This window comes from Myotis nattereri, assembly GCF_964212035.1.
Source record: "Myotis nattereri genome assembly, chromosome: 20".
Taxonomy (NCBI): domain Eukaryota; kingdom Metazoa; phylum Chordata; class Mammalia; order Chiroptera; family Vespertilionidae; genus Myotis; species Myotis nattereri.
The window spans coordinates 7,723,290-7,736,720 of record NC_138096.1 but is presented as its reverse complement, the minus strand read 5'-3'; the positions used below and the strand labels follow the sequence as shown (position 1 = coordinate 7,736,720).

Here is a 13,431-nt window from a genome sequence, read left to right as displayed (position 1 = left end):
GTCACAACATGAGGAACTGTATTTAAAGGGCCAGAAGGTTGAGAACCACTGCCCTAGACTCTCCTGAATTTCCTGTTTGCTGACTCACCCTGCAGAGCTCAGGACTCTTCAGCCTCCATAACCGAAATTCTGTATAATCTCTATTTATTCACCCATCCTCTTGGTTCTGTTTATCTGGAAAACTCTAATACATTCAATTAGGCCTAAATCCTCACAACTTAGATGTAGCCCTAATGGTTTCCTTAGCATCTCATACACCACCTCCAATTCATCTCCAGACTTCTAATACAACCAGGTTGTGTATCAAATCGCACCCAGATCTTATCCATTCATGCAACAAATACTGACTGAGTACCTACATGTCACACACAGTTGTAGGCTCTGGGGAAGGGAGCAATGAGTAAGACAAAAATCCGGGGAGAAACTAAGATGGCGGCATAGATAAACACCGGGAAATAGTCGCCTCCCACAACAATTGAAAATTAGCCCAAAGGACGGAGCAAACATCGTCCAGAAAAACAGGAAGGCTGGCTGAGTGTAATTTCTACAACTAGAAGAAAAGAAAAGCACGCTGAGAGCCAGAGGAGCTGCGGAGGCTGAGTGCAGAGGTACAGCGGCGGCTCGCACGCACGGAAAGGGGGTGGCACCTGAGGACGCGGCTGTCTTTTTGAATCACAAGCTCCCGACTGCTCTGAACTCCGGTTCTGGGAAGTCTCTGGGGACCCAGGACACATACGGGGAGAGGCTGCTCTCTCAGGCGGCAGCAGGCGAACTTGAGGGCGGATTTCCCTCAGAGGTGCTTGCAGCCGTTACCAGGACACTGAGACGCGCGACTCCGGGCGCGGAGAATCAGCCATTGCTTCTTTCTACGCCCTTTGACTCCCTGAGACCCCGCCCCACCCGGGCTGCGGCAGAGGCTTTTGCATGTGAATGCCCCAGAACTTTGCAACCTGATAATTACCTAACTGCAGCCGGGCAGACCCGGAACTTCCAAGAGAAGGCCCAAGGCCCCGCAGCGGCTTGCATTGCTTCACAGCTGAGCCTCTTCGTGGCTCCTCCGGCTGTGAGGCCTCAGGCAGAGGCTGAATTAGCACCTCCTTAGATCCAGGAGCCACTGTACCCAGTGGTCAGAGGGGGACCATTCTCCCACTTCAGACACAGCTGCTTCCCACAGCCAATTGGCCTGGAGGTCAATTCCTCCCAGTGATCCTACAACAACCAAGGCACCAAGAGTGCACCAAGGGTGTCCACCCCAGGTAACTGGGGAGGCTGAGCCACTGGGCCCTACAGGACACCTGGCGCGCAGGCCACTCTATCAACACAGGGAAGCAGCCAAAATGCGGAGACAAAGAAACAGGTCACAATTGGCAGAAACGGAGGAGGCCAGACGACTGGATATAGAGTTCAAGGCCACGTTTATAAGGTTTTTCAAGAATTTTATGGAAACCGCCGATAAATTTAATGAATCCCTCAAGGAGTATGGTGAGACCATGGAGGTCATGAAAAAGGACCAATTAGAAATTATGCATACACTGACTGAAATAAAGAATACTTTACAGAGCTCCAACAGCAGACAAGAGGATCCCAAGAATCAAGTCAAAGATTTGAAATGCAAAGAAACAAAAAATACCCAACCGAAAAAGAAAAAAGAAAAGAGATTCAAAAAATATGAAGATAGTGTAAGGAACCTCTGGGACAACTTCAAGCGTACCAACATCAGAATTATAGGGGTACCAGAAGGAGAGAGAGGGCAAGATATTGAAAACCTTTTTGAAGAAATAATGACAGAAAACTTCCCCCACCTGGTGAAAGAAATGGACTTACAAGTCCAGGAAGCGCAGAGAACCCCAAACAAAAGGAATCCAAAGAGGACCACACCAAGACACATCATAATTAAAATGCCAAGAGCAAAAGATAAAGAGAGAATCTTAAAAGCAGCAAGAGAAAGACAGTCAGTTACCTACAAGGGAGTACCCATCCGACTGTCAGCTGATTTCTCAACAGAAACCATGCAGGCCAGAAGAGAGTGGCAAGAAATATTCAAAGAGACGAATAGCAAGAACCTGCAACCAAGATTACTTTATCCAGCAAAGCTTTCATTCAGAATGGAAGGTCAGATAAAGAGCTTCACGGATAAGAATAAGCTAAAGGAGTTCATCACCACCAAACCAGCATTATATGAAATGCTGAAAGGTATTCTTTAAGAAGAGGAAGAAGAAAAAGGAACTCTTACCATTTGCCACAGCATGATGGAACTGGAGAGCGGATAAATACCACAAGATCTCACTTATTTGGGGAATATAATGAACAACATAAACTGATGAACAAGGACTGATCCAGAGACGGAGAGGCATCGATTGGACTGTCGGGCCTTGGAGGGAAGGTAGGGGAGGGTGGGGGCAAGGGGGAAAGATCAACCAAAGGACTTATATGCAAGCATATAGGCCTAACCAATGGACACGGACAACGGGGGGGGTGAGGGGGTGAGTGGGGAGAGGGGGGGTAGAGGGTACACATATGTAATATCTTAATCAATAAAAAATATTAAGAAATAAAAAAAAAAAGACAAAAATCCGTGCCTTTATGAAGCTTACAGTCTAGTGGGGGGAGACAGATAATTAACAAAATAAGTCATAAAATGTATTGAATGTCAGGTGGTAATAAGATGGAGACAAACGAAGCAGAGAAGGACAGAGTGTTGGCGTAGGGGTGGAGTTGTAACTTTAAATGAAGTGATCAGGGAAGAATTTACTGAGATGCTCGAGTGAACACCTGAAGGAGGTAAGAAACTCACTCATTCAGCAGGTGTTTCTTTTCTTATATACATTTTTTTTTTTTTTTTTTTTTTTTTTTTTTATTTTTTTTTTTTCTTTTAATTAAATCTTTATTGTTCAGATTATTACATTTGTTCCTCTTTTTTTTCCCCCATAACTCCCCTCCTCCCAGTTCCCACCCCCCCCTCCGCCCTCACTCCCCACCCACTGTCCTCATCCATAGGTGCACGATTTTTGTCCAGTCTCTTCCTGCATCTCCCACACCCCTTTCCCCCCCAAGAATAGTCAGTCCATTCCCTTTCTATGTCCCTGATTCTATTATAATCAACAGTTCATTCTGTTCATCAGATTATTTATTCACTTGATTCTTAGATTCACTTGTTGATAGATGCCTATTTGTTGTTCATAATTTGTATCTTTACCTTTTTCTTCCTCTTACTCTTCTTAAAGGATACCTTTCAGCATTTCATATAATCCTGGTTTGGTGGTGATGAACTCCTTTAGCTTTTCCTTATCTGTGAAGCACTTTATCTGACCTTCAATTCTGAATGATAGCTTTGCTGGATAAAGTAATCTTGGTTGTAGGTTCTTGGTATTCATCACTTTGAATATTTCTTGCCACTCCCTTCTGGCCTGCAAAGTTTCTGTTGAGAAATCAGCTGACAGTCGTATGGGTATTCCCTTGTAGGTAACTGAGTTTCTTTCTCTTGCTGTTTTTAAGATTCTCTCTTTGTCTTTTGCTCTTGGCATTTTAATGATGATGTGTCTTGGTGTGGTCCTCTTTGGATTCCTTTTGTTTGGGGTTCTCCGCGCTTCTTGGACCTGTAAGTCCATTTCTTTCACCAGGTGGGGGAAGTTTTCTGTCATTATTTCTTCAAATAGGTTTTCAATATCTTGCTCTCTCTCATCTTCTGGCACCCCTATAATTCTGATGTTGGTACGCTTGAAGCTGTCCCAGAGGCTCCTTACACTATCTTCGCATTTTTGGATTCTTTTTTCATTTTGCTTTTCCGGTTGGGTGTTTTTTGCTTCCTCGCATTTCAAATCATTGACTTGATTCTTGCGCTCCTCTGGTCTGCTGTCGGGAGTCTGTATAATATTCGTTATTTCAGTCCGTGTATGCTTAATTTCTAGGTGGTTCCCCAATATACGATCGAGGGTCTCATTAGTTTTCTTGTAGATCTCATTAAGTTTATCGGCGGCTTCTAAACAGTTCTTGAGAGACCTTAAAAGTGTGGTTCTGAACTCTATATCTTCCATTGACAATTTTGTCCTGTTTCTTTGTCTCCGCATTTTGTTATGCTTTCTTGGTGCACCCCCTAGTGGTCTTTGTGCGCAGTCTTATAGACCTTGATTGTTGTAGCTAATTCCAGGGAGGGTTGGACCTCCAGGCCAAGTGGCTATGAGAATCAGCTGTTTCTGCAGTGAGAGAACTTCTGTCCTCTAGGGAGGTGCTAATCTAGCCTTTGCCTGAGGCTATCCGGCAAATGCCTCTGTGCAGGGCGTGGGCGGGGCGGGGCGGGTCGCACAGTATCAATAGGGTGGGCCGGAGAGAGCAGTGATGGCGGCTCTCAGTCCTGTCCCCAGGGGCTCTGCCTCTCTGAGTCCCAGCAATGGCTGCAAACCTCGGAGAGAAAGCTGCACTCGCTCTGACCGAAGCCAGACAGTCGCGCTTCTCCCGTTTGAGTCTGGGTCCCTAAAGACTCGCCTGTATCTGGAGCTCAGAGTCTGCGACTCCCTCCCGATTGAAAACGCCAACCGCGCCCTCCGCCGCCAGCCCGCTCCGCGGCGCGCGCACTCCGCACCTCAGAATTTGACTTCAGCACTGCGCCTCCTCTGAGTGTCCGAATGCGTTTCTCTTTCCTCCTAGTTGTAGGACTTCCACTCAGCCAGCGTTCCTGTGGTTCTGGGTGATGTCCCTTCCGTTTTTTGGTTTCACTTTTGAAGTAGTTGTTCAAAGCAGCAAACTCCGGCGTTAACCTATGCCGCCATCTTGGTTCTCCTCTTATATACATTTTTATGGATTTCAGAAAGGGAGAGGGAGAGATACACGTAGGTTGCTATGCCAGACTCTCCAGTCAAATGCCTTCTCTTCGCTGTTTTATGGGGTGTTTTCTGCTGCTGATGCCAAGACCCAATGCAGGAGGAAGAATCTGGAGGGTCTGCTCAGCCCTTCAACTGATTGAACAAGGCCCACCCATACTAGGGAAGCCTACCTGCTTCACTCCTCCACCAGTTCATCAGCAGGTCTTTGTTAATGATCTGTCTCCCCCTACAACATGCTGTTACTACCCAATTCTAGCAAACGCACCTGGCCTATTGGTTTTCTTTGTACTGCAATGAACACTAGCACACACGCATGACTGTGAGTGCCAGTCATGTATCTTCATTAACGGCTGTCATCTGCAAGCAAAACAGTGCCCTTTCCTAAAGGACGTTGTTTGGCCGCAGGCTTCTGCATCCTCTGGAAAAGCACCCCCTCTTCTCAGATGTTTGGAAAGTTTTGATATTTTAGCTGAATCTCAATTTAAAGAAAAAAGTCTACCTCTTATCACATGTAGATTTAGGGTAAAAGATTCCTGCCCTTCACATACTGACTTACTGTGGAGTTCCTTTAAATAATGAATTCCTTTGAAGCAGCCAACTTCAAGCTTTTCTGCATCTAGTTCTCACCAGAAGCTTCAGGAAATTCCTACGAATAGAGGATATTTTCACCTCTTCGTAGGAATTTCCTTGTAGTACGTAACTCAAATACTTCAGAAACGAACGAATACATAAAACAAATGAATTCATGGTATTTATTACTGGGGTGGTTTACAGAAAAGTCTTTTGCCACTGGTATTTGAGACATAAGAACAGGTGTTTATCTCATGTGACCTCCTTTTTGAAGTTTTATTTTAAAAAATCATAAAACTCTGTATCTGGGAAGATATTAGTATCAATTTTTTAAAAAGTGCAGAGGGTTGGAGAGAGGGCCGTGGCTTTGTCCTCAGTAACTACGCCCAAACAAGGTGTAGTACTTGGCAGGGTTCTTGCCGCAGACGCATCTGGCTCCAGGCTGCAGCTCACAGAGCGGTTTGAAGGGGATGCAAAGGCTTTTGGCTCCCATGGATGGAGCACCAGGTTCCAGATCCTGATCCCTGAAATTAAAACATACAAGAATCCCATTCATTGAAGCTGTGCATCTCTTCTTTCTCACTGCCTCACCTCCCACGTCTTATCTGCTCATTGCATTTACCTGGCTGTGGTCTTCTTGATCCAGTCTTCACAGTCAATTTCCCCACAGAATGGGATCTGAACAATCTAATAGGAAAGGAACAATATACAGTGTGTATCCCTCCTTCCAGGCTGTAAATAGAGCACCAGTTATTTGCAGCCACCCAGCCCTTGCTCAAATGGAGTCCCTCCTGCAAACTCTTCCCTGCACGTAGGACTTGGTTAAAACATGTTCCCAGAGGCTTTTCTAAGAACACAGTGAAATAGACGAAGAAATGATAAAACCTGAGCAATTCATCAGATGAACGTTCCTGCAGGGTAAGGAAGTTACCTACTTCTCTCATGTTCATTCAGCAAAATGTATTAGCCTGAGCCCCCAACTTGGTAAAATGTCATTTTGATCATCTGCCTTGAGATAATAAAGAGGTGATAATTTCAAGGCAAATCTTGGAGGGAAGGAATGAGTAGGTAAAGGGAAGATGGAAGGGCTGGTAGTAATAAATATTCTAAAAAAATTGAATAGAGAAATTGTACAACGCAAACTGAAGCAAAGACCAACCTGGGTCTAAGGGCTGAAATCACACCAAGCTACAGCCCTGAAACTTGGAAATCATTAGCAGTTGTGCAATCAGAGCATGAAAAAAATGTGTTTGCTTTAAACAAAGTATTGTTTAAAATTCATTACAGAAAACAAAATGGGGGAAATCTTTACTGTCACTATTTAAGCAATGATAAGAATATTAAGACAATTACAAAAAAATGCCTTTGGATACTAAATTTGGTTTCTTAGAAATTTTTACTTTAACTCACAACATAGCTGTATTTTTAAATAACTAATAAATTTTACAGCAAATAGTCTTATTTTCTTTTTCTCATGAGAAAACATTATTAAGCCTCGAGAAGGTATTTCTAAAATAATTTTTAAAATTTAAAACGATGTAGCATGTAAAAAACTCAACTTAAGTTATTAAATGTTTTGGACTCATAAATGATAATTTTGTAAAACACCATGTTTTAATTCTTTCTAGCTTCAAAGTAAAGTATAGATAATAAGACCTAAAATTTCTATTTATTCATATAAGTCATTAATATGAAGTACAGTATTCATTTTTATGCTATTTATTCAGTCATGGAAAGGTTCTTAATTTTTACTTTTTATAATTTCTATATCTATGTTTTTTAAAAGATACAATCTTTTGCAACACACAATATCTTCCATTTTGTAGCAGAAAAGGTTAGTGACAAAAAATAACAAGACTCTAAAATTATGATGATCAATAGATTAGTAATGTATGTCAACAGTAAATATATATTACAAATATAAATAACATTTATTTTTCATTTAACTAAGACCATCCCCTTGGAAAAGTTACTGAAATCAAGTCCTACACATTTTTCTTTTTTTTCATTTATACCAACAGGGAAAGTAGAAAATCAAACTTTCACCTACATTCACATTCCAAAGATCCCTTCCACCTTCTCCCTTCTTAGTAAATACAGTTTTATTTACAGTAACTTCAAAGGCTGCTGGCGGGCCAGTCAACATATTTCAGCTGAGCAATGTAAGATGAGATGCGGACGGAACTGGCTACTGAATTCAAGAAACGCAATGTGCTTTGCCTCTGTGCTCCCTGGACATACAACTGAAACATGTATTCTGCTTTAGAACACATGTGGAATCTGGTTCCACTAGTGTCTGCTGAGACTCATTTCTTTGAGAGCAATGAACTAACTATAACTAGTGTTGACTCTATCGATTTATTAACTCTTATGTAATGTCTTCATACACTGTATTGCTACAGTGACTCCATATTTCTATACTACAGGAAATTCTAAAGTTCAGTAAATAATGGAGAAAAAATAAAATAATCACAAATTGCAGTGAAAGGAGAAACGAAATGTAGACGGCACCAGTGGCTACCCATTCTCTAGCCTTCTCTCAGAAGGACGGAGCTTGAGTCACGTGACAGATTACAGAACCCAGAACGGGGAGGATGAAAGGCAATATTCCAAGCATAAGAGAACGGTGGACACGGAAGAATAATGGATCTGAAGGGCATTTTGAGATGAACTATTTTGCACTCATTTAATAAGTTAGTAAACTGAGCCAGCGAGATTAACATGCTCCCAGACCACGCACTGAGACCTAGTAAGAGGTTTTAATCATAACCAATTAAAACTTTGCCTATCAAGCATGAGAAAAAGCTTTTACATAATCAGTTCACAGTGTTATCCAAAAATGATAGACTGTCAAGTTTTAGGAAAACCAGTTGAAAGAGAATATAATGGCCCCGGCTCGTCTGGCTCAATAGGTAGAGCGTTGGGCCTGCGGACAGAAGGATCCCAGGTTCAATTCCCGTCAAGGGCACATGCCCGGATTGTGGACTCGATCCCCAGTGGGGGGCGTGCAGGAGGCAGCTGATCAATGATTCTCATCGCTGATGTTTCTCTCTCTCTCTTTCTCTCCCTTCCTCTCTGAAATCAATAAAAATGTATTAAAAAAGAATGCTGAATACTATGTAATCCTTCTGTGTGACTGGCCTTGAAAAGGGGATTAATATCATGCTTCAGTGAGTCTTAAAACACCATTTACTGAAACAGTTTTATATTCAATTGTTTTCAGAAGTCTCTTACCTTTCCAGAATCCAGCAGCTTCTGGAAGTCCTCCATTGAATTTGCCACCACCATGTGAGTCTTAAGGTCTTCAGAAGCCCTACCAAGAAATAATGAGAAAAGAACACATAATTTCTCCTAATAATATAATGTTATTTTTAAACAAGCATAGTTTAATGAAATAACAATAACCTGGAAGTGAAAATTCAATGAGAAACTCGACTTTGTCACTAGCAATGACATTCAGTAATCTCAGTGAACTCATCATTGTGTAATTGTGAACATGAAATGGATGCGGAATTTGCCAAGCACACAACAGGTAATTTTTACTTTTGTTATGGTTGTTAAATCTCTGTTGACCAACATTCTATTCCTGCTATACCACTGGCTACCTTAGAGTCTAGGTTGTCTTTTTAAATTTTTTTTTTGGGGGGGGGAAGGGGGGTTATTTTTTAAACCTCTCTGGTCTTTTCTAAGTTTTCACAAACCTAGAAAAATACTCAGGTAAGTCTAATTACCCATACAGGATTCTGAGAATCAAGCACGAAGGCATGAAAATGTTTTGAAAAGGAAAAACACATAAATATCCATTATTCAAGCTATTTTCACCCACTAGGTAATTCTTTTAGAAATGGAAATAAATGTTATTCTCTTCTGCATTTGAAGGCATGCATGACATGAGGAAAGGAAATAAGGCGCCACACATGGACCAACCTTCTAGTGCCTCTGCCTTGAGACCTGCAATTCTAAGACCCCTTCCCATAGGTCAGGGCAGCCCTGAGCCCCCCACCCCCACCCCCAAACCCATAGGCGGTTCTGAGCCTTGGCCACACATCAATCACTTGGGAGCTTTCACTACTGCAGGTGCCAGACCAGCTCTAGACCAATTACATTGACATCGCATGGTAGGGGCCCAGGCACCGCTGGTTTCTAAAGCCTCCCAGGGGCTGCTCATATGTACCTGGCAGGTGAGAATCAATGCCTTATTTCCTCAAATTTATGTCATAAAAGCCTAGATCTAAAACGAACCCAAATTAGCCCATGGGCCAGTCAGTCACTGCTGCAAACCTAGCAGGGAGCAGAAAGCACCTAGAAAAACGTCCATAATACAAGTCAAAACACAGAGAGAAAGGCACACTAAGAACCACGGGAAAGAGGGCTTCCCGTTGGGACAGAGAATTCCCGGGACAGATCTCAAAGGTCGAGTGGGGTTGGGAGATGAGAGGCGTGAGCCGCTCATTCTGAGGAACTGACTTTCTGAAGAGACTGGCGTGGATGTCCTCCAGAAGAGCTTGAAGTTTAGTCTCGGCCTCATTTTCAGCCACCGTGAGCTTCTCTCCAGTATCGCGTCGGACGGCCACAAACTGACAGCTCTTCATATCACGTGGCCCGACTTCCAGTCTAATGGGAACTCCCTAGGAAACAAAAGAGGCGGATAAGGTGACACAGGCACAACTCCAACTGACATGGGGGGGGGGGGGGGAGGCACGGGTAGGCTTACAGTTGTGAGTTCACAAAACAGTTTATTCTTGTATTATTAATATTTATTAACCCTTTGTACGCATAAGTGTCCATAGACACAAGCAGTAGACCGTCCCCACACGCCAGCCACAAACCTCGCATATCAACTCTGGTCGCCCAATTTAAAATCAGACTTGTCAGTGACATCTCTGGGTTTGTAAGGAAAACTATGGTAACTTAAATTCGTCAATATTCCAGCGTATATGGAAGAAATTCCAGTATCTTCCCGTTTTGGATGCGTGGCAGTTAACTGATTAATTATAGCATTGTTTATTTGTATTATAACTGTAAAGCTACTTTTGCCCACCCTATATAGACTAATTTCATGGCTTTGACATAAATAATAAAGAAACAAAACAAAGGCATGCACAAACAGTAAGAAAAAGCAGGCAACATTCCTGAGCCATTACACAAACCCATTCCGACGAGGCATAAACCTAAGAAAAAACTGTACTGCCTGAGGTTTATTAAAACAAAATAAAAATAAACTTCCTCAAAAACAAGTTCAAATTTAGCAACTGAGCTGAACACATAGTTTCAGTGAAGAACTCATAACAATGAAACAGAGAAAAGTCATGAGAAAGACTTACATTTTATAAAAATACATGTAAAGAAGATCTAAATCCAACGGGAGAGTTTACCTTGAGCTCCCAGTGGTTGAATTTCCAGCCCGGCGAATAGTTATCTCGCAAATCAGCTCGAGCTCGAATATTCACACTGAGCAGCCGCCTTCGATAATCATTGCATTTTGCAATCAGAGCATCTCTGTCTTCCTCAGAAAGTGCGTTTGTGATGCCACAAGGAATGACCACCACCTGGAACCCAGCACAACAGCATATGTTCACACAAAGAAACAGCATACAGACGTGACTCTAAATCTCAACACAAATCAACACGGGGTTGGGAGGGGTTGGCTTACAGCTGTGAGTTCATGAAACAGTTTATTCTTAATTATCATTTATTAATTATAGCATTATCTGTATTACAATGTAAACCTACTTTTGCCCACCCTATGTAGACTAATTTCATGGCTTTATTGACAATCCTATATAATAAAAGCCTAATATGCTAAGTGTCCGGTCGTCCATTCAACCAATCAAAGCGTAATATGCTAATGATATGCTAAGGCCACTCAACTCCTTGCTATGATGTGCACTGACCACCAGGGGGTAGACACTCCAACTGGTAGATTAACTTGCTGTTGGGGGTCCAGCCAATCGGAACTGAGCAAGGTGGGCCGACACACCCTGGAACCCTCCTGCAGTCACTCCCTGGCTGGCCAACTTCCTGCATTCTTCCCCAGCCCTAATCATGCACCGGTGGGGTCCCTTGGCCTAGCCTGTGCCCTCTCGCAATCTAGAACCCCTCAGGGGATGTTGGAGAGCCAGTTTCAGCCTGACAACGGAACAACAGGTGCTATGACACACACTGACCACCAGGGGGCAGATGCTCAATGCAGGAGCTGCCCCCTGGTGGTCAGTGCGCTCTCATGGGGGAATGTCGCTTAGCCAGAAGCCAGGCTCACAGCTAGCGAGCACAGTGGCAGTGGGGGGAGCCTCTCCCGCCTCAGCGGCAGTTGGACATCCCCCAAGGGTTCCTGGACTGCGAGAGAGCACAAGCCAGGCTGAGGGAGCCCCCCTCACCCAAGTGCACGAATTTCGTGCACAAGGTCTCTAGTGCAGCGGTTCTCAACCTGTGGGTTGGAACCCCTTTGGGGGTCAAATGACCCTTTCACAGGAGTCGCCTAAGACCATCAAAAAAAACATATATAAGTACATATTGTTTTCGTCATTAATCACTATGCTTTCATTATGTTCAATTTATAACAATGAAAATACATCCTGCATATCAGATATTTACATTACGATTAATAACAGTAGCAAAATGACAGTTATAAAGTAGCAACGAAAATAATTTAATGGTTGGGGGTCACCACAACATGAAGAACTGTATTAAAGGGTTGTGGCATTAGGAAGGTTGAGAACCACTGCTCTATTGAGTAATAAAAAAACAAAACAAAGGCATACACAAACAATAAATTGCTGGAGCGATTTCTAATCTATATATAATGTCTACCTATTAGCTGCACATGGCTTGTCCGTGCTAAATAAATCATTCCAAAAAAATGATTTCTAAAAGAAGTTTTATATAAAGAAGCTAAAAATTAACAGTAAAAAACAAGAACACAAACGATACACATAGTTATACAACTGAAGTCTAGACTGAATTCTATGTTGTTTCTCTGTTGGCAAAATCTACCCAGATGATATTCAGAAAATTGCCCTTTCGAGTTTCTGTTAGTAAATATGACCTGTATTTTAAGTGCTAACAGAAATACCTTCTTACCTGAACGCAGGCTACACGTGGAGGTAACACTAAGCCCATGTTGTCCCCGTGAACCATGGTCATGACACCAATGGTCCGTGTGGTCAGGCCCCAGGAGTTCTGATAGGCAAACTGCTTCTCTCCTGGCGTCTTTGGGTCTTCAAAAACGATTTCAAACATTTTGGAAAAATTCTGCCCTAGATGATGTGATGTTGCTCCCTGAAATAAAGAGAAATAGGAGCTTTAATTGTAATAACCTATTATGCCTGCGAAAATGACTACAAAATCACATGCCTTAACATGACCTGTTTTGTCTTCCTTGATTTATTTATATATAACACATTTTAAAAGTGTAGCTGATACACCAAAGAGAGTAGGTTTAATTAAAAAGTGCTGTAGAAGTGTGCTGCTGTGGGCAGCCCCTTTCGGGGGAAGAACGTTAGTTACGAAGGTTAAATGGGACTCCACGCCTTGGCAATTCAGAACACAGGCCTTGACTTAATGACTGACCTGGGAGACTTAGGAAAGCGGGGCAGACATGCCTGGAATTAGCATGTGGGCTAGGAGCACATGACGCACTGGTTTTCTAAAAGAGCCCACTGCCCCGAGGACAGAGAAATGCGCTGGCTCTGCCCACAGGCCATGCTGACTCAAGTCCCCCGCGGACCCAGGGCAGCAGCCGGTACCTGGATGGCTCTCCCACTGGCAGATATAAACGCCTCCACGGTGGTGGTATAGTCTCCTCCTGCAAACTTCTCCTTTTCAGTTTTTCTTCCTTTTACAACAGGAATTGCCAGGAGTTCTTCATATACCTGAGCATATAAGTCAAGTATCTGCAAGACCTGCAACAACATTTTAAATGCAGAAGTGTTCAAATCTCTGGTATACTTATTTATTACAGACTATAACCCTGTACTATCTAAAACTAACTGTGGTGGGAAAAGCACCTCAAACAATAAAAACCTTTTTTTGTGGGAAGGTT

The 13,431-nt window shown here is 42.8% G+C and overlaps 1 protein-coding gene across 2 annotated transcripts in view; it reads right to left on the bottom strand.

Annotated features, from left to right (window-relative positions):
- Positions 1–5,558: 5,558 nt before the first annotated feature.
- EPRS1 (glutamyl-prolyl-tRNA synthetase 1) overlaps positions 5,559–13,431 on the bottom strand; it is a 45,271-nt gene continuing 37,398 nt past the window's right edge. For both annotated transcript variants that reach the window (XM_081114374.1, XM_081114375.1), the window contains 7 exons: positions 13,136–13,291; positions 12,471–12,668; positions 10,766–10,939; positions 9,858–10,018; positions 8,625–8,703; positions 6,013–6,077; positions 5,559–5,914 (listed from right to left, as the gene is read on the bottom strand). In XM_081114374.1, coding sequence (XP_080970500.1) covers positions 5,764–5,914; positions 6,013–6,077; positions 8,625–8,703; positions 9,858–10,018; positions 10,766–10,939; positions 12,471–12,668; positions 13,136–13,291 — 984 coding nt within the window. In that variant the 3' untranslated portion in view covers positions 5,559–5,763. The remainder of the gene's footprint in view (positions 5,915–6,012; positions 6,078–8,624; positions 8,704–9,857; positions 10,019–10,765; positions 10,940–12,470; positions 12,669–13,135; positions 13,292–13,431) is intronic.